Genomic DNA, 22015 nt, shown 5'->3' with positions numbered 1-22015 from the left:
CTGGGTCAGACCAAAGGTCCATCTAGCCCAGTATCCTGTCTTCCGACGGAGGCCAATGAAAGGTGCCCCAGAGGGAATGAACAGAACAGGGAATCATCAAGTGATCCATCCCCTGTCGCCCATTCCCAGCTCCTGGCAAACAGAGGCTAGGGCCACCATCCCTGCCCATCCTGGCTAATCGCCACTGATGGACCTGTCCTCCATGAATTTATCTAGTTCTTCTTTGAACACTGTTATGGTCTTGGCCTTCACCACATCCCCTGACAACCAGTTCCACAGGTTGACTCTGCGTTGTGTGAAGAAATACTTCCTTTTGTTTGTTTTAGACCTGCAGCCTGTTAATTTCATTTGGTGGCCCCTAGTTCTTTTGTTAGGAGGAGTAAATAACACTTCCTTATTTACTTCCTCCACACCCTTCAACCTTTTATAGACCTCTCTCCTATCCCCCCTCAGTCGTCTCTTTTCCAAGCTGAAGAGTCCCACTCTTATTAATCTCTCCTCGTACGGAAGGCTTTCCGTCCCCCTCATTATTTTTATTGCCCTTTTCTGAGCCTTTTCCAATTCCAGTAGATCTTTTTTGAGACGGGGCGACCACATCCGCACGCAGTGTTCAAGCTGTGGGCGTCCCATGGATTTATATTGAGGCAACACGATCTTTTCAGTCCTAATTTTGCCACCTCATTGTTTACCCCTTTTTCCAGATTGTTTATGAATATGTTGAATAGGACTGGGCCCAGTGCAGATCCCTGGGGACACCACTATTTACCTCTCCCTATTCTGAAAACTAACCATTTCTTCCTACCCTTTGCTTCCTATCTTGTAACCAGTTACCGACCCATGAGAGACCCTTCCCTCTTGTCCCATGACAGCTTACTTTGCTTAAGAGCCTTTGGTGAGGGAACTTTTAAGAGGCTTTCTGAAAATCTAAGTACACAACATCCACTGGGTCCCACTTGTCCACATGCTTGTTGACCCCCTCAAAGAATTCTAGGAGATTCATGAGGCACGATATCCCTTTACTAAGACCAAGTTGACTCTTCCCCAGCAAATTATGTTCATCTCTGTGTCTGACAATTCTGTTCTTTACTATAGTTTCAACCAGTTTGCCCAGTCCTGAAGTCAGGCTAGCCTGGGTCCCTCTCCCTGAGCTGGGCCGGACCCCTCCCAGCTGCAGTGTGGACGCATCCTAGAGGGCAGACCAGTGGCCCTCCCACAGCTGGGGAGAGCGGAGGGCCAGTGAAGGGGGGCATCCACTGGGAAGATGGAGGGACCCCTTGGGGAAGAGTCCTTGGGCAGCAGTCTCACTGGGCTGCCAGAGGCAGAGGATGAGTGGGAGTCGCGGCGCATTTGTTGATTTCCACCCTTGTCTCTGTTAAAGTGACTGGGCTCCCCTCTGAGGATATTTAATCTTCCAGGGTCCATCTCCTAAACATTGCTGTCATTAGACATTCCCCAGGCTGGGGTTCACCCCCACCCCAGAGGTGGCTGCACTTCAGTGCTATCCTAGCCCGGAGGGATCTGCGGTCCCTTGGCATGTAAGAGAGAAAGAATCATAGAATACCAGTCTTGGAAGGAACCTCAGGAGGTCATCTAGTCCAACTCCCGGCCCAAAGCAGGACCGATCCCCAATTAAATCATGCCAAACAGGACTTTGTCAAGAAACGTACTAGGGTAGTACCTAGAGATCAGGAATGCGTTGTGCCAAGTTCTGCCCAGACTCTGACTAGATTGCGGCCCCAGTTGTGTCAGGTGCTGCACAGACATGTTGACACAGTCCTGCCCTGGAGATCTTTCGAGATAGACAGAGGAGGTGTATGGGGATAGATAAGTAGTACAAGTGTGACAACATCAATCAAACATTGCACCCACCTCTTTTACTCTCAGGCTCCACCCACTTGTCACCGTAAAACTCAGCCCCTGGGGTATTATTTCTGGGGTCAAGATGGACACATAACCAGAAGGAAGGGATGGCATGTGACCCCTCTGTAAACTCCCCCCGCCATTCTGTACCAAGTGGGGTGATTTTCAGCCCCACAGGACCTCCCTGAGAGTAGATTTGACCAATTAGGACAGGTTCTGGGATGGGGTGACCCACCCGAAAAGAGGGCTCTGTGACCCCTCTAAGAACTCCCCCCCCCACCAAGGGGGTTTCAGCCCCCCTTAGAGCATTCCAGAAGGGAAACATCTACTAATCAGAAGAGGTGTAATGCCAGGGTCTAGGATGGAACCCTTCCCCACGCCCCCGATGTCTGGAGTTTTACTCTGGAGTTTTACAGTGATTTTAAGTATATCTTAACAGCAATAGACAGTCTGTCTACATGAGCCTGGGCCTTAGGCCTCAAAGATAAAATGGGCAGTGAAGTACCATGGCCTTTAAAGCTGTTTGCAGTGAAGGTTGCCTGCCTCAAAAATTATACACAGGTCAGAGAAAAGAATTTCTCAACCAAACTTTAAGCAGATTGCTAAAGTGGCATGATGTGGGGGGTGTGGGGCCATTTAACAGAACTTTACAAATTCAGATGTGGAGACATTCTGCATCCCACAGCCCAGGTCGCTACCTAACGTGTTACCTGAGTTTATAAAGAGTGACAACCGGAGCTTTCACAGAACTATACATACCAGACCTGCTGATGTCAACCCCTCAAATTCTCTGAAGGTATGGAAAATGGGTTACGGAGACAGTTTTAAATAAAACCAGTTGTTGCCCCTTTTAGAAAAGGCAACCGCGTAAAACTATCTAAACCGAAAGAGCTTTTGAAAAAGGTTTGTGGGGGACTTTCCCATTCCCCTCACTCTTGTGTTTTCAATGACAGCCGAGATTCTAGAGAACAAGGCTGCAAACTTGGTGAGGCACCGATACAGAATCACCACCTACCAATTGAATCTGAGCCTTGCATTAATGCATTGATATAACTAATCCCCAGGTTTTCCATCGCACTGTTCACCAGTCGCTCTCCAACCACCCCCTCTCTTTAGACTCCTGCAGATCCTAACACCTGGATTCCATCTGGAAGCCCCCTACCCATCTCGACAACCTCAGGGAGCAAAACTGGCTTGAAATACAACCAAGGCCGAAACACACTTCTCCGCTCAGTTATTCTGTAACTAAATTCCCCCAGCCGGGCGCGACATCACGGGCACGAGACCCAGTTGGACACAACGCCCTTGACATGGGGCGGATAAGAATATGTGTCACCAATGAATGTTTGTCCAATTTAAGGAGAAGGAATTTAACAACCTGTTCTGGGCGTGAGAGGGCAGCTGTCCTAATGAGTAAATGGAACCAGATCCTGGGCTGGTGTCAATTGGCCCTAGCTCTATTGGACAGATCCCCGGCTGCTGTGAATTTGCCCTCTCTCTATGATCCACACCATCTCATGATCTGGCTAAACACCTCCAATGTGCAAACAGTCGCACCTCTACCCTTGTGACTGAGCTGAGTATCATCTCTTAACTCTGTTGCACGAACCAGGAGACTTTACGAGACAAGTTCTATAAAACACAAGCTGATGGGTTGAGAAAGAGTCGGTCTGAATTGTACTTAAAGAGGGAGTGGCCAGGCATGATGGTCGTATTGCATGTTGCTTTCAGTAAATCATTACACCCAATTACGTCCAATTCTGTCTTTGGCCTATATAGAGAGGAAAGGGGCCGTGCTAGACAGGTTAGTGCATCTCTTCAATTTACAGAGAAATTGGAGGTGAACTGGACTATTTTGCACCTGAAGGTAAGAGTTTTTAAGCCGTGTTATATTATCCCTTGTAATCTTCCCTGGTCTGCTGCAAAGCGGGTAAAGGCTGGAGATATATCTCAGGTGCACGCTCCCGCTGCAAAACCCCATGACGACGACAGAGCCGGGATAAAGCGGCTCAGTCTGTGCAAGGGAAAAGAAGTCTCACTCCTGGAGTGGTGGGGGAATGAAATAGGGAGATTTTCAAAGGAAAAACCAGCGGCGAGGGGGGCAGTGTCTGCTGAAACTCCCTGGGAGTCGGGTCTCGGTCTCCCTTTGGCTGCTTTGAACGTCCCAGGTTTAGGGAGCAGAGATGAACCACTCGATGTACTTGATGTGGACTGTCAAAAAGCCTTCGGCACAGTCCCTCGCTGTACGGCAGGAAGGAATCAAAGCCGTCCTGGGGTGGGAGGCAATGGACCGTCATGGAGCAGAAACAGGACAACAGCCAGAAAACAGGAGTTTGCAGCGTTCTTGTAGCCATTTGGGTCCCGGGATATTAGAGAGACAAGGTCGGGGAGGGAAAAGCTTTTATTGGACCAGCTTCTGCTGGGCTGAGACACGAGCTGTTGAGCAACGCTGACCCACAGCAGAGCTCGGTGTCGCTCAGAAGCTCGTCTCTTCCCCCCACCTTGTGTCTCTAGAAAACAGAGCCAGAATTCAAGGGAATTTTGTGTGATGGCAAAAGCTTAAAAGTGGAGGCCTCCAGGCTCTGTGCTAGACCCAGCCTTCACGGTACTCAGATGATCTGACGGGGGGTGAGCGAGGAGGTGGTGAAATCTGCAGAGAAGGCAACATATTGAGGTTAGTCGGGAACTTGAGGGAGATCGAAAGGAGCTGAGTCAATGGGCAACGCGATGGCAGATGAAGTTGAGTTTTGGTCAATGCAAAGTAATGCACATGGGCAGGGCGGGGGTCTGAAGCCTCCGAGACCTGACAGGTTCTAACTGAACCCGGCTGATCCAGGGAAGGGACTGGAGTGTCCCCGCAGGAGGATCAATGGACACTTCAGCTCGCTGCAGAAGAGGAAAGCAAAGAAGCCGCCCAAGGGGGTGGAGATAATGTGGAAACACTGTAGGGCCCCTCTGCAGATTGGCAGGATGCTCTGTCCCTGGCGCCCCACAGGCCATGCCGGTCGCCCCATGTCACAAGGGACGGTGCAGACCTGGAGAAAATACGGAGGAGGGAGTGAAACCTGGGCCAGGCTAGAGCTCTGCAGCAGGACTGGGATCCCACGGGACCCACAGGACCTGCTGCTATAATAGCAGGAGCGGGTAAAAGTGCTTTGTTGCAGGTGGGATTGGGTGGGCAAAGAAAGCCGACTGCGGTAATATGCGGGAAAACACAGGGCAGCAGCTTGTCATCAGTAGAATTTCAGCAATAGAAAGCAAGTTGGCTTTTTAAAAATAAAAGTGTTTATACTTAAATTTAAGCAAAGGATAGAAAGCGATTTGATGTCCATTATAACAGCACTTAAATAACTTTTTACATGGTTTAAGGAAGATTTGTTTTATACTTTTAGCAGTAAGAATTATGTCTGACTATAATATATGTATAATATATTAACCAGACTATTTTCTTTAAAAGTGGCATGAGGGAATCTCTCTCTCTTGTAGGATTTGCGGGATCTAAGGTTTTTGCAGCTGGGAGAGAAATAAAAATGCAAGAAACAGTTTGGGGGCGGGTCGGAGTGGGATTTGAAAACCAGGCCTATGCAGGACTCTACCCTGCAGTTCCCACTCTGTTTTTCCAGGCATGTCAGTGGCAGGAGGGAGCTGGGAGAAATTTTTCGACCGAAACGTTTCTCCACTGAAAAACGCAGGTTCAGGGCGAGTGAGACATTTTGCAAATTTGTGTCAATTTCGCCACATTGCTGCAGCTGAAAAAAAATCCGAGAAAAAACACCTTGAAAAAATGGAAATGTTTTGTCTGGACATTTCCCGAATTAGACGTTCTGGATTTTTTCCAACTCAAAATGTCTTTTCATTTCAGAATTGATGGCAGCATTTCTATTTCATCCAATTTTAAAATCTTTCTAAATGCTTGAAAATGAACCAAAATCATTTTTCGTTCGGCTTTGCAGTTGGACGAGAATTTTGGGCCAACCCAAAACGATTTCCCACCCGAACTTTTGGAACTGCCAGTGAAGCACAGAATTGGTTATTTGTGTGACTCCGTTGCCTGGTGCTCCTCTGCCCAAATTTCGGCTGGAATTCCCTTTCCCGCCTCATTTCGGTCTTGACTCTCTCCTCTCCCCTCAGGCAGAGCTCGCTGTGTCAGCCGGGAGAAGGCCCCGTTCGGCTCCGAGCCCAGCCCCGTGGGCCTCCCAGCACCAGGATGGTTTCCTTCCTCCTCTGCCTTCTCCCTGCTCTCCTAGCTACGACGAATGCACAAACTTCCCCACGTGAGTCACCTGCTTCTGTGGCCGTCTAACCCCTCCTGGGCTTGGACCCTTTATACCCCCCGGACCCCCAGTCAGGGGAACATCCAGCCTGTGCAGGGAGGGGGGATTAGCTCTGTGTGGGGTACAGGGCCCTGTCTACACTACGGCTGCTGTCGTGTCCCAGCGCTGTAGCTGGGCCAATGGACGGGGTTTTTCCATCCTTCTAGGAACTCACAGTAGCCAGGCCGAGGGAAGCATTCACCCACCAGCCCAGCCGCATCTGCTCCAGGGGTTGGGCTGGCCTAGATGCAGCACTCACGGTGTGGTTCCTCTTCCTCCCAGGGGCCACAGCTATATCAACTTAACTGTACAGTGTAGAGCAGGCCCGAGGGACACCGTGACTGGACACTGCCCTGGATTCTTATTTCCATGAAGGCCCCTCTGCATTGCTTTGGCAGCACAAAGGGGACTCAATAGAGGAGTAAATTACACTGCTAGGGGACTGAGTGTGACCTGGAATCAGGCCTACAATGTCCGGTAGCAGAGGGCTCTCCAACCGAGCAAACAGAGGCAGAAAGAGATCTCATGGCTGGGAGTTGAATTTAGACCGATCGAAGGTGGAATTAATTCTGTCAGCAGCTTCTCAAGAGACAAGGCAGATTCTCCATCCTTTGGACTCTGTACATTGGGATTGGATGCCTTTCTAAAAGACTGGTTGTAGCTGAACCATCAGATATGGGCTGGATGGCAGAATGGCTGGGAGAGGTTCTCTGGCTTGGGCTAGGCTGGAGCTCAGACTAGATCAGCATCAGAGCCTGAAAATCTACACCTCTCTAAAAGAAAAGGTGTGAAGCTGCTGCACTCACACAGCTTGTGTGCAGGGCGCTGTACATAAGGACTGAAGGGAAGAAATTCTTCAAACTTACATGTCCCCAAGAGGTCCCCAGCATGTCCATGTGCTGTGGTTAATGCCACTTGTATCAATGGTAATTTGGGGAACATGGGACAATGATCGTCCTTTTGTTCTGTTTTTTGCCTGGCAATTTCCATCCTTCCCATTCCCCACAGATTGCGAACGGCTGGGCTATTCCAGTGGGATGTGTGCAAAGTTGGCTTTACCTTAAGCCACCTTTATATCCCAAAGACTAAGGGCTGTGTAGCCGGGTTGTAAACCTGGGGGACCTGTCATCAGAGAGCCTTCCCAACGGGGAGCAATGTCCACGACAGCTGGCTTCTGCACCCCAAACCCTTCTGCCAGACCCCTCTGCTGGCCAGCTGGCAGCCCAGAGAGCCTGGCTGCACTCACCTCAGTGGCCTTTCCCTATTTCTTCTGTGCAACCAAATAACTTTTGAACGCTACTTTCCATTAACTCCAGAATGTCAGGGGGTGTTCTAGACATGGGCAGAACCACATTGATTTGGGGGGAAATCAGAAAACCGGAAGAGGGAAATTGGGGTCACACAGAGCCGTTGGTGTCTGGCCAGCCCAGCCAGACCTTCAACCCCCTCTGTAACTCTGTGCAGATCAAAGAACTGGTTGGTGGCACCATTGACATCTTCCAGCCCATCACCCCCCACCCCCCGCCCAGCTCTGCCCAGCATCCCCATGCAGCTTAACATGTTACATCCTGAGCAGCTGATCTCCCAGATAGAAACAAGGATGATGGTGGGGGGGGGAAGGAATGGGGAGCACACATGGCATGGAGGGAGAAGGGGGTACCCTGGTACAGGGGAGGGCAAATGGGGGGCACCCAGAGCTCCTGGCATGGGAGTGAATTGGGGGACCCTGGTAGGGGGGGATGGGGAATGCGGGGTACACAGAGCCGCTAGCATGAGGCATGGGGGGGGCCGGCTTTACATGGCATCCCTGAAATCGAACAGGGTGGGAGGGACACGCGAGGTGTTTGTGAGGACCATGGGGGGCTGCCAGGAACCCCGGGCGGGTGCAATGGACTCAGCCAGCGCACACTGCGAAGGGAGCGACTCGCCAGTACTGTGAATACACAACAGGAGCCACATCTGGGGTGGGCAGAGCTTATTTTGTGGGCAGAGCTTGGGGAAAGCACCATCCCTTTGACCCGTCCCCAATTAGTCCCCCCCGGCTACTGCTGGCTCAGTGCCTGAAACTGCACAGTTACTGAGTGTCCTGGAGGAAATTGGGTCCGTTAAGTTTTCGGTTTGTTTGGAGCAGGTGGTGTTGGTGGGGGGGGGGCCCTATATGTGAAAGAAAGCGTAGAGTCAAACGAAGTAAAAATCTTAAATGAACCAAACTCTCCCATAGAAACTCCATGAATTGTAATTCCATGCTTGAATAATACGACTATAGCAGTAGGGAGATATTACCGACCACCTGGCCAGGATGGTGATAGTGACTGTAAAATGCTCAGGGAGATTAGAGAGGCTATCAAAATTAAAAACTCAGTAATAACGGGGGATTTCAACTATCCCCCTGTTGACTGGGTCCAGGTCACCTCAGGACGGGCTGCAGAGATAAAGTTTCTTGACACCTTAGATGGCGGCTTCTTGGAGCAGCTGGTCCTGGAACCCACAAGGAGAGAGGAAATTCTCAGTGGAGCACAGGATCCAGTCCAAGGGGTGAATATAACTGAAGCGCTTGGTAATAGTGACCATAATATAATTAAATTTAACATCCCTGTGACAGGGTAAACACCAAAGCAGCCCACCACGGTTGCATTTCATTTCAGAAAGGGGAGCTACACAAAAATGAGGAAGTTAGTTAAAAGGTACCATGCCAAACGTGAAATCCCTGCAAGCTGCATGGGGACTTTTTAGGGACACCATAATAGAGGCTCAACTTAAATGTATCCCCCAAATTAAAAAACATGGTAAGAGAACCAAAGAAGAGCCACCGTGGCTAAACAATAAAGTAAAAGAAGCAGCGAGAGGCAAAAAGGCATCCTTTAAAAAGTGGAAGTTAAATCCTAGTGAGGAAAATAGAAAGGAGCATAAACTCTGGCAAATGAAGTGTAAAAATATAATTAGGAAGCCAAAAAAATAATTTGAAGACCAGCTAGCCAAAGACTCAAAAAGTAACAGCAAAAATTTGTTTAAGCAAATCAGAAGCAGGAAGCTTCTAAACAACCAGCGAGGCCACTGGACGGTCGAGGTGCTAAAGGAGCACTCAAGGAGGATAAGGCCATTGCAGAGAAACTAAATGAATTCTTTGCATCGGTCTTCACGGCTGAGGACGTGAGAGAAATTCCCAAACCTGAGCCATTCTTTTTAGGTGACAGATCTGAGGAACTGTCCCAGATTGAGGTGTCATTAGAGGAGGTTTTGGAACAAACTGATAAACTGAAGAGTAATAACTCACCAGGACCAGAGGGGATTCACCCAAGAGGTCTGAAGGAACTCAAATGTCAAATTGCGGATATACGACTAACGGTGGTATGGAACCTATTATTTAAATCAGCTTCTGTACCAGATGATGGGAGGGTAGCTAATGTGATGCCAATTTTTAAAGAAGACTCGAGAGGTGATCCTGGTAGTTATAGGCTGGTAAGTCTGACTTCAGTACTGGGCAAACTGGTTGAAACTGTAGTAATGAACAGAACTGTCAGACACAGAGATGAACATGATTTGTTGGAGAAGAGTCAACATGGTTTTTGTAAAGGGAAATCACGCCTCACCCATCTCCTAGAATTCTTTGAGGGGGTCAACAAGCATGTGGACAAGTGGGACCCAGTGGATATAATGTACTTAGATTTTCAGAAAGCCTTTGACAAGGTCCCTCACCAAAGGCTCTTAAGCAAAGTAAGCTGTCATGGGATAAGAGGGAAGGTTCTCTCATGGGTCGGTAACTGGTTACAAGATAGGAAGCAAAGGGTAGGAAGAAATGGTCAGTTTTCAGAAGGGAGAGAGGTAAATAGTGGTGTCCCCAGGGGTCTGCACTGGGCCCAGTCCTATTCACCATATTCATAAACGATCTGGAAAAAGGGGTAAACAATGAGGTGGCAAAACTTGCAGACAATACAAAACTACTCAAGATAGTAAAGTCCCAGACAGACTGTGAAGAGCTACAAAAGGGTCTCTCAGAACTGGGTGACTGGGCAACAAAATGGCAAAGGAAATTCAGTGTTGATAAATGCAAAGTAATGCACATGGGGAAATGTAATCCCAACTATGCATATACAATGATGGGGTCTAAATTAGCTGTTACCGCTCAAGAAAGATCTTGGAGTCACTGTGGATGGTTCTCTGAAAACCTCCACTCCATGTGCAGCGACAGTCAAAAAAGCGAACAGAATGCTGGGAATCATGAAGAAAGGGACAAATAATAGGACAGACAATAGCATGTTGCCTCTCTATAAATCCATGGGACACCCACATCTTGAACACTGTGTGCAGATGTGGTCACCCCATCTCAGAAAAGCTATACTGGAATTGGAAAAGGTACAGAAAAGGGTTACAAAAATGATTAGGGGTATGGGACAGCTTCTGTATGAGGAGAGATTAATAAAACGGAATTTTCAGTTTGGAAAAGAGACGACTAAATGGGGATAAGGGCATATTGGGCTGCATTAGTCGGAGCGTTGCCAGCAGATGGAGGGAAGTGATTATTCCCCTCTATTCGGCAAAGGTGAGGCCACATCTGGAGTACTGGGTCCAGTTTTGGGCCCCCCACTACAGAAGGGATGTGGACAAATTGGAGAGAGTCCAGCGGAGGGCAACGAAAATGATTAGGGGGCTGGGGCACATGACTTACAAGGGGAGGCTGAGGGACCTGGGCTTATTTCATCTGCAGAAGAGAAGAGTGATGGGAGATTCGATAGCAGCCTTCAGCTACCTGAAGGGGGGTTCCAAAGAGGATGGAGCTCAGCTGTTCTCAGTGGTGGCAGATGACAGAACGAGGAGCAATGGTCTCAAGTTGCAGTGGGGGAGGTCTAGGTTAGATAGTAGGAAACACTATTTCACTAGGAGGGTGGTGAAGCGCTGCATTGGGTTCCCTACGGAGGGGGTGGAATCTCCATCCTTTGAGGTTTTTAAGGCCCAACTTCACAAAGCCCTGGCTATGATGATTTTTTTGGATTTGGTCCTGTTTTGAGCAGGGGGTTGGACTAGATGACCTCCTGAGGTCTCTTCCAAACCTAATCTTCTCTGATTCTCTGATTCTCTGATATTTTAGAGGTCTATAAAATCATGACTGGCATGGAGAAAGTAAATAAGGAAGTGTTATTTATTCCTTCGCATAACACAAGAACTAGGGGTCACCCAATTAAATTAATAGGCTGCAGGTTGAAAACAAACAAAAGGAAGTATTTCTTCACACAGCGCACAGTCAACCTGTGGAACTCATTGCCAGAAGATGTTGTGAAGGCCAAGCTGCAACAGGGTTCAAAAAAGAACTAGATAAGTTCATGGAGGATAGGTCAGGGATGGGCAGGGATGGTGTCCCCAGCCTCTGTTTGCCGGAAGCTGGGAATGGGTGACAGGGGATGGATCACTTGATGATTCCCTGTTCTGTTCATTCCCTCTGGAGCACCTGGCATTGGCCACTGTCAGAAGACAGGACACTGGGCTAGATGGACCTTTGGTCTGACCCAGTCTGGCCGTTCTTATGAAGACTCAGGCTAACGGACATATCAGCGACGACACTGTTACACAACAGTAAGAAAGAAACACTTCTTCTTCTTCTTTCTCCAGCTGCGACCCTGACATGCAAAGTGTGCTCTGGCCTAGAGGAGACCTGTGATACGGCTGTAGGAACCTGCCAAGAAAACAAGGCTACTGGTGGCTGCCTCTCCGTGGCAGAAGATATTACACTGGGTAGGTGACATTGCCGTCACCCCAAGCACATCCCACCCCGCACTCTGTCACCATCCTCATCACTAAGGCCAACCCCAGCACAATCCATCCACAAAGCACATCCCCCCGGCACACAACACTCAGTCTGGGCTCGACGCTTGATTTGTTCAGGCAACGTTACAGTGTCTTATGTCGCAACTGGAAGACACGGTGGTTCGAAATCCTAGCCCCAAATTGCAAATCTCCCACTCACTTCAGTGGGGCCAAGATTTCACTCAGTTTTCATCTCCACAATGGACGGCTGCGCTGCAAAAAGCGAAGCTGCTTTGGGTGGAAATGCACGTTCTGAATCATGTTAAAAACAGGAAATTGGCACTGAGATCCCTTGTACACCGTCGGCTTGCTCCCAGTGTTACCTGTCTGAAGCTATTAGTCATCTACTCAGGGCTGGAGCCTGGCCTTACAAGTTTTTCCCCTTGCTTGGGATGCAAATTCAAGGTAGATTTTGCCCATTTGATTTAAAGACATTCAAAACCTTCTCCATGTTAAACTCCCTGAGCAATTCAGGCCGGCGGATTTCACTAGTTCCCTTAACTTCTCAACATTTGCCCTTTGAAAATGAAAACCATAGTTACAGACCCATTTTTGTTCATCCTTCCATTGAATTAAAGAGAGTAAATGGCTCCTTCCATTTACCCTGTAAGAAGGATGAATAGCGCACTGTCAGCTTTAACATAGTCTGTCTTTATCCATCTATCTAACTATCTATCTCCATACACCCATCTCTCTCTCTCTCTCTCTCTCTGACCACACTCAGGAAATTTTCCCAGCACAGTCACACATGGGTTTATTCAAACTTCCACCCACACAGGTTACGGCTTCACTACAGAGTTAACGTGGGCTGTGACCCGAGGTTTAGCTCTAACACCTCCACCTCCCCCTACTATCCACACACAAAACCCTTTAATCTCAGGCTAGCTGTTGCAATTTGGGGTGTAGTTGAGACCCGGGTTCCTCTTTAATTTCTTGAATTGTGGGCCCCAAACTGGACACAGGATCCCAGCAGCTGTTGCCCCAGGACAAACATGGAGGTAAAATAACCTCACTGCTGTTACTTGAGATTTCCCTCTGAGTCTCTTGTTTTCTGTTTTGGTTTTCTGTCTTTAACAAAGATGGGACAAGGAGCCCGTTCTTCTACAAACAGTGTCTGAGTAGCTATAAAAGTGACATAAAAGTCCCCATCTCGTTCACTGTTGGGAATGGCCAGTATCTGAGGATCAACTCCACACGATGCAACGACGCAGATAACTGTAACTCGGGCGCACTGGAAGGTAAGTTGTGGGTCTGTTTTTACTGTCCCTGTTTCATGGCTTGTCCACAGGAACAGTTTGGACGGCGCTGAGCTGGGGCGTGACTGCAGCTCTCCGCGAGCCCCCTGCCGACGCACGTGGCCGTTCGAGCGCGTTGCAAGGGCACTAGCTTAAAGCACATGAATGAAGGGTTCACGCGCGTCAGCAGGGCGCATGTGGACAGCTGGGCCGTGGCAGGCTGGCGCAGGGTCGATTCACACCCCGGCAGATCCTTACACCCCGGATCCCCTTACTACAGTCGAATGGTTCATGTGGACAAGCCCCGGCACGATTGTATTTGTTACCGTTTCTCCCCTTTGTTGTCCATTCACTCGAACGTCATTTCTGCCGCCATTGAAATGGCCGTAGCTGGCGGGTCTCCAGACCGGGGGTGGGTGGAGCAGTCGGGGCCCATGTGAAATCAGATGGGCGAGGGCTGCAGGTGAGAGATGGGGCAGCAGCCGGGATGGGCTCAAATGGAAACCTCCCTGAGCCTGTCAGGCTCCACTTCAAACTCGCTGGGGCCTGGAACCGATCGGCTGTGGCGTTCACAGATGGTGGTGTCACAGACAGACGGAGAAATGCCGTCGGGCTGGGGGTGGGGCCTTCACGCGCTCGGGCAATGCAGGGCACAGACGAGGGGTTTGAACGAGGTTTAACCCACCCTGTAACCGTCTCGCTCTCTCTCGGTTCTCAGTGCCCACGGGGAGCACCACCGAGAACGGCCTGCAGTGCCCCACCTGCTTTGCTCTGAACTTCACTGTCTGCAACAGCACCATCACCCCTTGTACCGGGGACGAGACCTACTGCCTGCATTTCATTGGGTACCAAGTGAAAGGTAAATTCTGCCAGCTGGCCGCAGTGCGGGAGCTCCCCCGGGAATCTCAGGCCTCGGGAACTCCCCAGAGAACTGGTGAAACCTAGAGTCCGTGCTGGGCCCTTGGGCGGGTGGGGGCGGCCAAGGGGGGTTTTGGCCAGAGGGAAGGAGAGAGGAACTTGGAAGTTTTCCCTTCCTCACCAGCTCCCCCGGCTCAGTGATGCCGCCCGGCTCCTGGAGTTACGACAACACGGTCTCTTGCCATGGGAAGGGTTGTTATGTCAGTGATGCCGAGCTGGGGAGAGAACCCAGGAGTCCTGGCTCCCAGCCCCCACTGCTCTGACCACTAGACCCCACTCCCTGTATGTTTAAGGTGGAGCGAAGCCATTGCTCAGTGCGGAAGCTCCTGTTCTCCGTGTGTGTCCAGGACTCCCAGCGCTTTGGGGTGTTTATAAAATAACTGAACCGAGCGGTCGGGGCTGCCGGGGACGCTGAGAGCCGGGCGTGTTCCTCGGGGGGCCGCGCGCTGGGGAAGGAGCCGCCCCCGGTGATCAGCTGGGATCCAAACTCCAGCTTCAGTCTCTTGTGGAGCTGCAGAAAGGGGCGCGGGGGAGGCAAGAGGGGACCAGACGCCCGGCCTGCCGTGGCCGGTTACAGCGAGAGCACCGGGAGGGTGGGACCGGGGGGCAGAGGCGGGAACCGCTGGATGGTGGAGACAGAGGTTCTGGGGGCAGAGAAGGAACCAGAGCTGCCCCCGCCTCATAACAGGCTGGTTTCCTCCCTCAGGTTCAACTATTTCAGCATTTACTGGGAAAGGCTGCGGTACTGAGTCCACAAGAGAGATTAAAGGTGAAACCATCCTGATTTCTGCAGTCTACAGATACCTCTTTTTATGGGGGACCTCCGTTCCGGCGGAGAAAATACCCACCATCCTCCCTCGCACAACCACCAGCCCCGCTAATACCCTCACCCCCACCCACTCCCCTACAAACACCACCCTCCCCAAAACAAACCCTTCCACCCCCAATGGAGCCAGCCTGGCTCTGGGGAAATTCTCCTTTGCCCTCTACCTGCCTGGCCTGACTGGGCTGCTGCTGGTGAAGCTGCTCTCCTGACCCCCGCCCTGCACGGGCCACGTGGCACCTGGTGCCTGGGAATAAAGGCCTGAATTCCCAGCGGCACCATTTCCCCCCCACCCCCACCCCCCGAGGATCCTCGGTGCTGCTGGGGCGATGCAATAACCAAGAGTCTGCACAGCGTATGGGTGGGTGCATCTGTCCCGGTACCTCACGGCTGGCTGGAATCTCTCTGTGCACTAGCAAGTTCACTGAATAAATCAGGAGCTGAAATAAAAGCCCCCGGTGTGTTCTTATGTTCAGGTTGCTCGTTGCCAGAACACAGATTGCCAGTGTAACCCACACGCCTCCTGGCTGTGGTGTCTGTCCCATCTAGTGGCATCGAGACCACTTAGAAAGACAGATCAAAAGAGTCTGCTCTACAGCCTGAGCTAAGAGCCAGTTGACTTTCGGCTCTTCGGGTAGAGGCTTCTGCATTTCGCTCCAGAGGTTCGGTCCTACCCGCCGACAATGGCTTTACACCAGTACAAGCTTAATTCAGTCCCAGGAGCATTTGCATTGTGCTCCAGCCTTTGATTCCACGATCACACACTGTACGTTCTCCACCGCAGCCCTGCCTCGGTCAATACGACTTTTTGTTCTCGCCGGTGCGGGGGACCTCAAGCCGTATTTCCCACCCGCTGTTCCAAGCCTGCGCTGCGCTGAATGATTAATGACACCTCCTGGGCCTCTCTGCGGAGTTCTCGCCACGGGATCTGAGGGCGTCACAAACATTGATGACTTGGTCTGTGCAACAGCCCTGTGGGACCCGGGAAACTGAGGTACGGCGGGACTCCACACAGGGAGTCCTGACACACATCTCCCCATGCACGTGGCCAAACTGCTATCCACAGCTTGAGCAGAGCTAGGGCGGGTCCCTCTCCTGAAGCTGGGCCGGACCCCTCCCAGGTGCAGTGTGGATACACCCCAAAGGATTAACAGGCCCTCCCACAGCTGGGGAGAGAAAAGGCTGCAGGGCCAGAGGTGGGGGGTAGCCGCTGGGAAGGGGGAGGTTTCAGAGGAGCAGCCATGTTAGCCATGTATCCGCAAAAAGAAAAGGAGGACTTGTGGCACCTTAGAGACTAACCAATTTATTTGAGCATAAGCTTCCGTGAGCTACAGCTCACGTCATCGGATGCATTCAGTGGAAAATACAGTGGGGAGATTTATATACACAGAGAACATGAAACAATGGGTGTTACCATACACACTGTAAGGAGAGTGATCAGGAAAGGTGACCAGTTACCAGCAGGAGAGCGGGGGGGCGGGGGGGCAACAAACATGGGGTAATAGTTTTACTTTGTGTAATGACCCATCCACTCCCAGTCTTTATTCAAGCCTAAGTTAATTGTATCCAGTTTGCAAATTAATTCCAATTCAGCAGTCTCTCGTTGGAGTCTGGTTCTGAAGTTTTTTTGTTGAAGAATTGCCACTTTTAGGTCTGTAATCGAGTGACCAAAGAGATTGCAGTGTTCTCCGACTGGTTTTTGAATATTATAATTCTTGACGTCTGATTTGTGTCCATTTATTCTTTTGCGTAGAGACTGTCCGGTTTGGCCGATGTACATGGCAGAGGGGCATTGCTGGCACATGATGGCATAGATCACATTGGTGGATGTGCAGGTGAACGAGCCTCTGATGGTGTGGCTGATGTGATTAGGCCCTACGATGGTGTCCCCTGAATAGATCTGTGGACACAGTTGGCAACGGGCTTTGTTGCAAGGATAGGTTCCTGGGTTAGTGGTTCTGTTGTGTGGTGTGTGGTTGCTGGTGTCCCCTGGGGACAGTCCTTGGGCAGCAGCCTAGCTGGGCCACCCTGGCAGAGGATGAGTGGGAGTCACAGTGCAGTTGCCGATTTCCACCCTTGTCTCAGTTAAAGCAACTGGGCTCCTCTCTGAGGATATTTAATCTTCCAGGGCACGTTTCCTAAATGTTGCTGTCATTGGATATTCCCCAGGCTGGGGTTCACCCCCATCCCAGAGGTGGTTGCGTTTCAGTGCTATCCTAGCCCGGAGGGATCTGAGGTCCCTTGGCACGTAAGAGAGAAAGAAACGTACTCGGGTAGTACCTAGAGATCAGGGACCTGTCGTGCCAGGTGCTGCCGAGACCCTGACCAGATCAGGAACCCTGTTGTGCCAGGCACTGCACAGACATGTTGACACTGTCCTGCCCTGAAGATCTAGATAGATAGATAGATGGTGGGGGCATATGTGGATAGCTAGCTAGCTGGAGGAGGAAGAGAACCTAAGACATAAGTCCTTGAATCAGAGGCCTGGTATGAGGCAGGACCTGCTCAAAGAATCTGGCAAGAACAGGGCTGATAATGCAGAAATACACATTCCTAAGAAGTGCTAGTCACAGAGCGCTCACGCAAACACACCCCGATATCAGATGGTACAAAACCATTCCCCAAGGATAATAGGAATGCACTGAGCCCTCCTAAAAGATAAGGTCAGTATGTAATAGAGATGTTTTAATCAAACCAACATGTACACGGTAATGAGTAGTAACGAGCCATGTCAGGGGACAGTAACTACAGTAACTATGTCAGAGGGGCAGTACGTAACTTGTTTGTATCGGGGTATAAAGATGTATCTCAGAGGGAGTGTCTTTGTCTAGTCTAGGGAGGAACAGAAAGTCCCACTGTTCACTGAGCTGGTCCATCGTTACAGGCATACCTGTATTAGTGGTCCAGTAGAGTCTGCGGGATACTAGTACCGTACTTCGTCGACAATAAACCTGGCCTGGTGCCTTCATCCTTAACGGATCTTGTGGTCATTGGGCAATTCGCTCGAGGTTTGCCCTGCCAGATGTCTGTGCAGGACTGGGGCGGCACACAGAGGGAACACACACATGCAACCAAACATCTATCAACATCTAACCACACTAGTTAGGGGGGTGTATGGGGACAGATAAGTAGTACAAACATTGAACCTGCCCTTTTCCCCCTCAGGCCCCACCCACTTGTCACCATAAGACTCACCCCTTGGGGTATTACTTCAGGGGTCAAGATGGACACATGGCTGGAAGCAAGGGGTGGCGTGTGACCCCTCTAAGAACTCCTCTACTAAGTGGGGTTGGTCTCAGCCCATAGGACCTCCCTGAGAGAAGACTTGACCAATCAGGGCAGGTTCAGGTGACCATCCCGAAAGAGGGCTGTGTGACCCCTCTAAGGACTCCCGCCACCGCCCTCTACCAAGGGGGTTTCAGCCCCCCTTAGGGCATCCATAAGGGAAACGTACAATTAGAATAGGTATAGTGTGAGAGTCTAGGCTGGAACCCCCCCTCCCCCAAATCTCTGGAGTCTGAGAGTGATTTTAAGTACATCTTAACAGCAACAGACATTAGGCCTAAATAAGCCTGGGCCTTAGGCCTAAAAGACAAGACGGGCAGTGAAGTATCCATGTCCTTTAAGGCTATTTTCAGCAAAGCTTGCATGCCTCAAAAATTACAAACCAATCAGGGAAAAGCATTTTTAAACAACCCTTCAAGCAGATTGTTGAAGCAGCGTTAATGGCGTTCCCCATTTTGTTACTAACAATGAAGTCAAAGCGGGGGTTGTGGAGCCATTTAACAGAACTTTAAAATCTCGGCTGTGGAGATATTTTGCATCCCACCACACCGTTCACTACCTCGACGTGTTCCCTGAGTTTATAAAGAGTGACAGCCAGAGCGTTCACAGCCCGCACTGACGTTTTCATGGTCCTGCTGCTGCTCTATCCAGCCAGTCAGGCGCCCGGTCTTTGGCAGCCTTCCCTGGGCCCGGTTCTGCCCGGTGAGCTCTCTGCGGTGAGCTGCCCGTGGCTTGCTGCTCGTCCAGCCAGCCAGGCTCCCGGTCCTCCCTCGTCAGGTCTCACACAGCCACTGAAGGCTCTGCTCTGTGGCTTGCCTTTTATCTGGCCCTTCTGGCCCCCTATTGGTCGATCCGTCAGCCCCTCTGATTGGCCGCTCCTCTGCAGCCACTCTAGGCTGCCTGGAGAACTTCTCTCTGCTCTACTCTGGGGCAGGGTGATACAGGACAGCGAGGCCTCTAGCAGAGGGTCTCTGGAACTAGTCCGCCTGCCACAGTATGGAAAATGGTTTACAGAGACAGTTTTAAAATAAAACCGGTTGTTGCCCCTTTTAGAAGAGGCGACCATGTGAGACTATCTAAAACCAAAAGAGCTTGTGGGGGACTTTTCCATTCCCCTGTTACGCTGCAGCCCCGTCCGAGGAAGGAACGAGTTTGTCACCATCCCCTAGGATAAACCGCATTACGTGCCTGTCCGTAAACACCACATCGACACCATCACCCCTGAAATAAAGACCAGGCCCTCTCAGAGCTTTTGAGGCCCCTAGCCATAATAAAAATAAAAAATGACGACACATGAAAACAAAATAAGGCACCAAAAAAAGAGTGAGACATAATTTGAATATTTTTTTATTTAACAAATGCTTTTCTAGCCTTTTTCTGGGCAAATGCACTAATTATTGAGGAAAAAGTCTAGCTTTCGTGCAATTTCACAGTTGACATTAAGCATGGTGAGCCCATTCAAACGCTCTTGTCCCATAGTTGAATGGTGATAGTTCTTTACCTGCTTCAACACATTGGAGGTGCGTTCACCTGAAGCCACTGATGGAGACAAACTGACAAAAATACGCAATGCAATTGTGATATTAGGAAACACCCCAGAGAGTCCACATTCAAGTATTTCTTGAAGCAATTCCTTTGGCTTGCAATCCAATTTAAAGTTCGTGGAATATATTCGTTTGAGGAAGATGACCTCGTCACTGAGATCTTTTGAGATTTTTTCATTGTACTGTTGCTGAAATTGTTCAGCTGCAGAAAGTAGATCTTCATTACTCAGTCTGATGAACTGCCAAAGAAACCCCCAAAGGGTACAAATAGAGTCAATGACGACAAGAGAGACATTGACCCTATAATGCTGCTCGGCACCGGATTCAGTAGGTAAGTTGCAATTGGTGGAGAACTCAGAAGAAATGTCAATATTCTGTGCTACTAATTTGGACTCAGTCAGGATCGCATCCCCTTGTTCACGAATCTGTTGAATGTCATTGATAAGACTTTCAGTGTTATCCCTCTCAACATCCAGTCTAGCACTGGGTGCTTCAACTCCCAGATTAGTTTGGTGGATCATTGTAAGTAGCTTCATCCACAAAGATGACATCAGAATGCTTTCAAATTTGGACATGTGCTTCTGAATAGACTGAAGTTCAGTTCGAGCCTTTGCAGTGAGATTGAGGGATTCAAACTCATTTAAAGCCTTTCTCACAGAATTCAAATGCGGTGCAACCGGTTGAACCCCATCAATCCGTGCAGACCATCTAGTTTGGGACATCCCCTGCAGTGAAATAGGAAGAGATTGCTTCAGAATTTCCCACCTTTGTGGACTGCTACTGAAGAGATTGTACATTTGCTGAACAGCTCCGAAGTAAGTAATTGCCTCCTTGCATGATTCAGCCCAGTCAACACCTACAAGGTTTAGTGTGTGGTTTCCACAGCTGGAGAAAATAGTTTGAATTATGCTCAGGCAGAACTGCTTGTCCACCTTGGTACTTCCCAGCCATATTAGATCCATTGTCCTAGGCTGGACCAATGAAGACTTGAAAATCTCACTTAAAACCTTCTAGAGTTGCTAGTACTTGAGCAGCAATTTCTTTTCCAGTTTTTCTCGTGAAATTATCAAACAAAATAAACCTTTCTTCAATTGAAAATTTTGAGCTGTCTACAATCTTAACATATCGAATAACCATAGTAGTCTGTTCCTTGTGAGAATAATCTGGAGTGGCATCAACACTGATTGAAAAATACTTGGCATTTCACATCTCATCAAGAATGGCTGTTTGTACGAATGACCCACATAGCTCAATAAACTCGTTTTGTCTGCGTGTGGAGAGGCAATGGACTTGCATGTGCTTTGGACTTTCTTGCGATTCTCAAACACATTTAACATGCTCTCATAAAAGTGGGTCATATTTGCTGAGGAGCTCAACTATGCCTTGAAAGCTTCCATTTGAACGATCACCAATACATTGACTGGAACCAAAGAAAGCAATCCCTGCTCAGGAAGAACAAGGATGACATCCATGGTTCCGCTCAAGAAGTTTTTTTTCCAGTTATTAGTTTCTGTAGAGAGTTCAGTCAAGAGTATATTCTCAACTGAACTTTCAGCTGATGCTGCCCTACTGGCTGATTTCCATGTAACATAGTTTTCTTTGGGTATGTCTACACTACCTGCCGGATCGATCTATCGGGGATCGATTTATCGCATCTAGTGTAGATGAGATAAAATCAATCCCCGATCGCTTTGCCGTCAACTCCTGTACTCCACCACGGCAAGAGGCAGAAGCAGAGTTGACGGGGAGCAGCGGCAGTCGACCCCGCGCTGTGAGGACGCGAGGTAAGTCAACCTAAGATACATCGACTTCAGCTATGCTGTTCTCGTAGCTAGAAGAACAGGAGGACTTGTGGCACCTTAGAGACTAACAAATTTATTAGAGCATAAGCTTTCGTGGGCTCCAGCCCACTTCATCGGATGCAAGTTTGTATGGTAACTTCCAACTTATCTGTGTGTATATCTATCTATCTATCTTACTATATGTTCCATTCTATGCATCCGATGAAGTGGGCTGTAGCCCACAAAAGCTTATGCTCTAGTAAATTTGGTAGTCTCTAAGATGCTACAAGTCATCCTGTTCTTTTTGCGGATACAGACTAACACGGCTGCTGCTCTGAAACCAATTCTCATAGCTGAAGTTGCGTATCTTAGGTCGATCCCCACCCCAGTGTAGACCAGGGCTTTGTGTGACGTTGAACTCTCATGTGATGATATCCGGTCTTTCAACTTCCTCCAA

General features: G+C 49.6%; 1 protein-coding gene across 1 annotated transcript in view; it reads left to right on the top strand.

Annotated features, from left to right (window-relative positions):
* Window positions 1-6067: 6067 nt before the first annotated feature.
* The window catches only part of LOC311512483 (phospholipase A2 inhibitor and Ly6/PLAUR domain-containing protein-like), a gene marked incomplete at both ends in the record, with an annotated part of 28378 nt that continues 12430 nt past the window's right edge, over window positions 6068-22015 (top strand). The window contains 4 exons of the mRNA XM_084613695.1: window positions 6068-6134; window positions 11778-11900; window positions 13052-13210; window positions 13926-14066. Of these exons, the coding sequence (XP_084469821.1) occupies window positions 6068-6134; window positions 11778-11900; window positions 13052-13210; window positions 13926-14066 (490 nt within the window). The remainder of the gene's footprint in view (window positions 6135-11777; window positions 11901-13051; window positions 13211-13925; window positions 14067-22015) is intronic.

Source organism: Lepidochelys olivacea (genome assembly GCF_965140295.1).
Source record: "Lepidochelys olivacea isolate rLepOli2 genome assembly, chromosome: 24".
Lineage (NCBI taxonomy): Eukaryota > Metazoa > Chordata > Testudines > Cheloniidae > Lepidochelys > Lepidochelys olivacea.
This window is presented reverse-complemented; position numbering and strand designations above follow the sequence as displayed.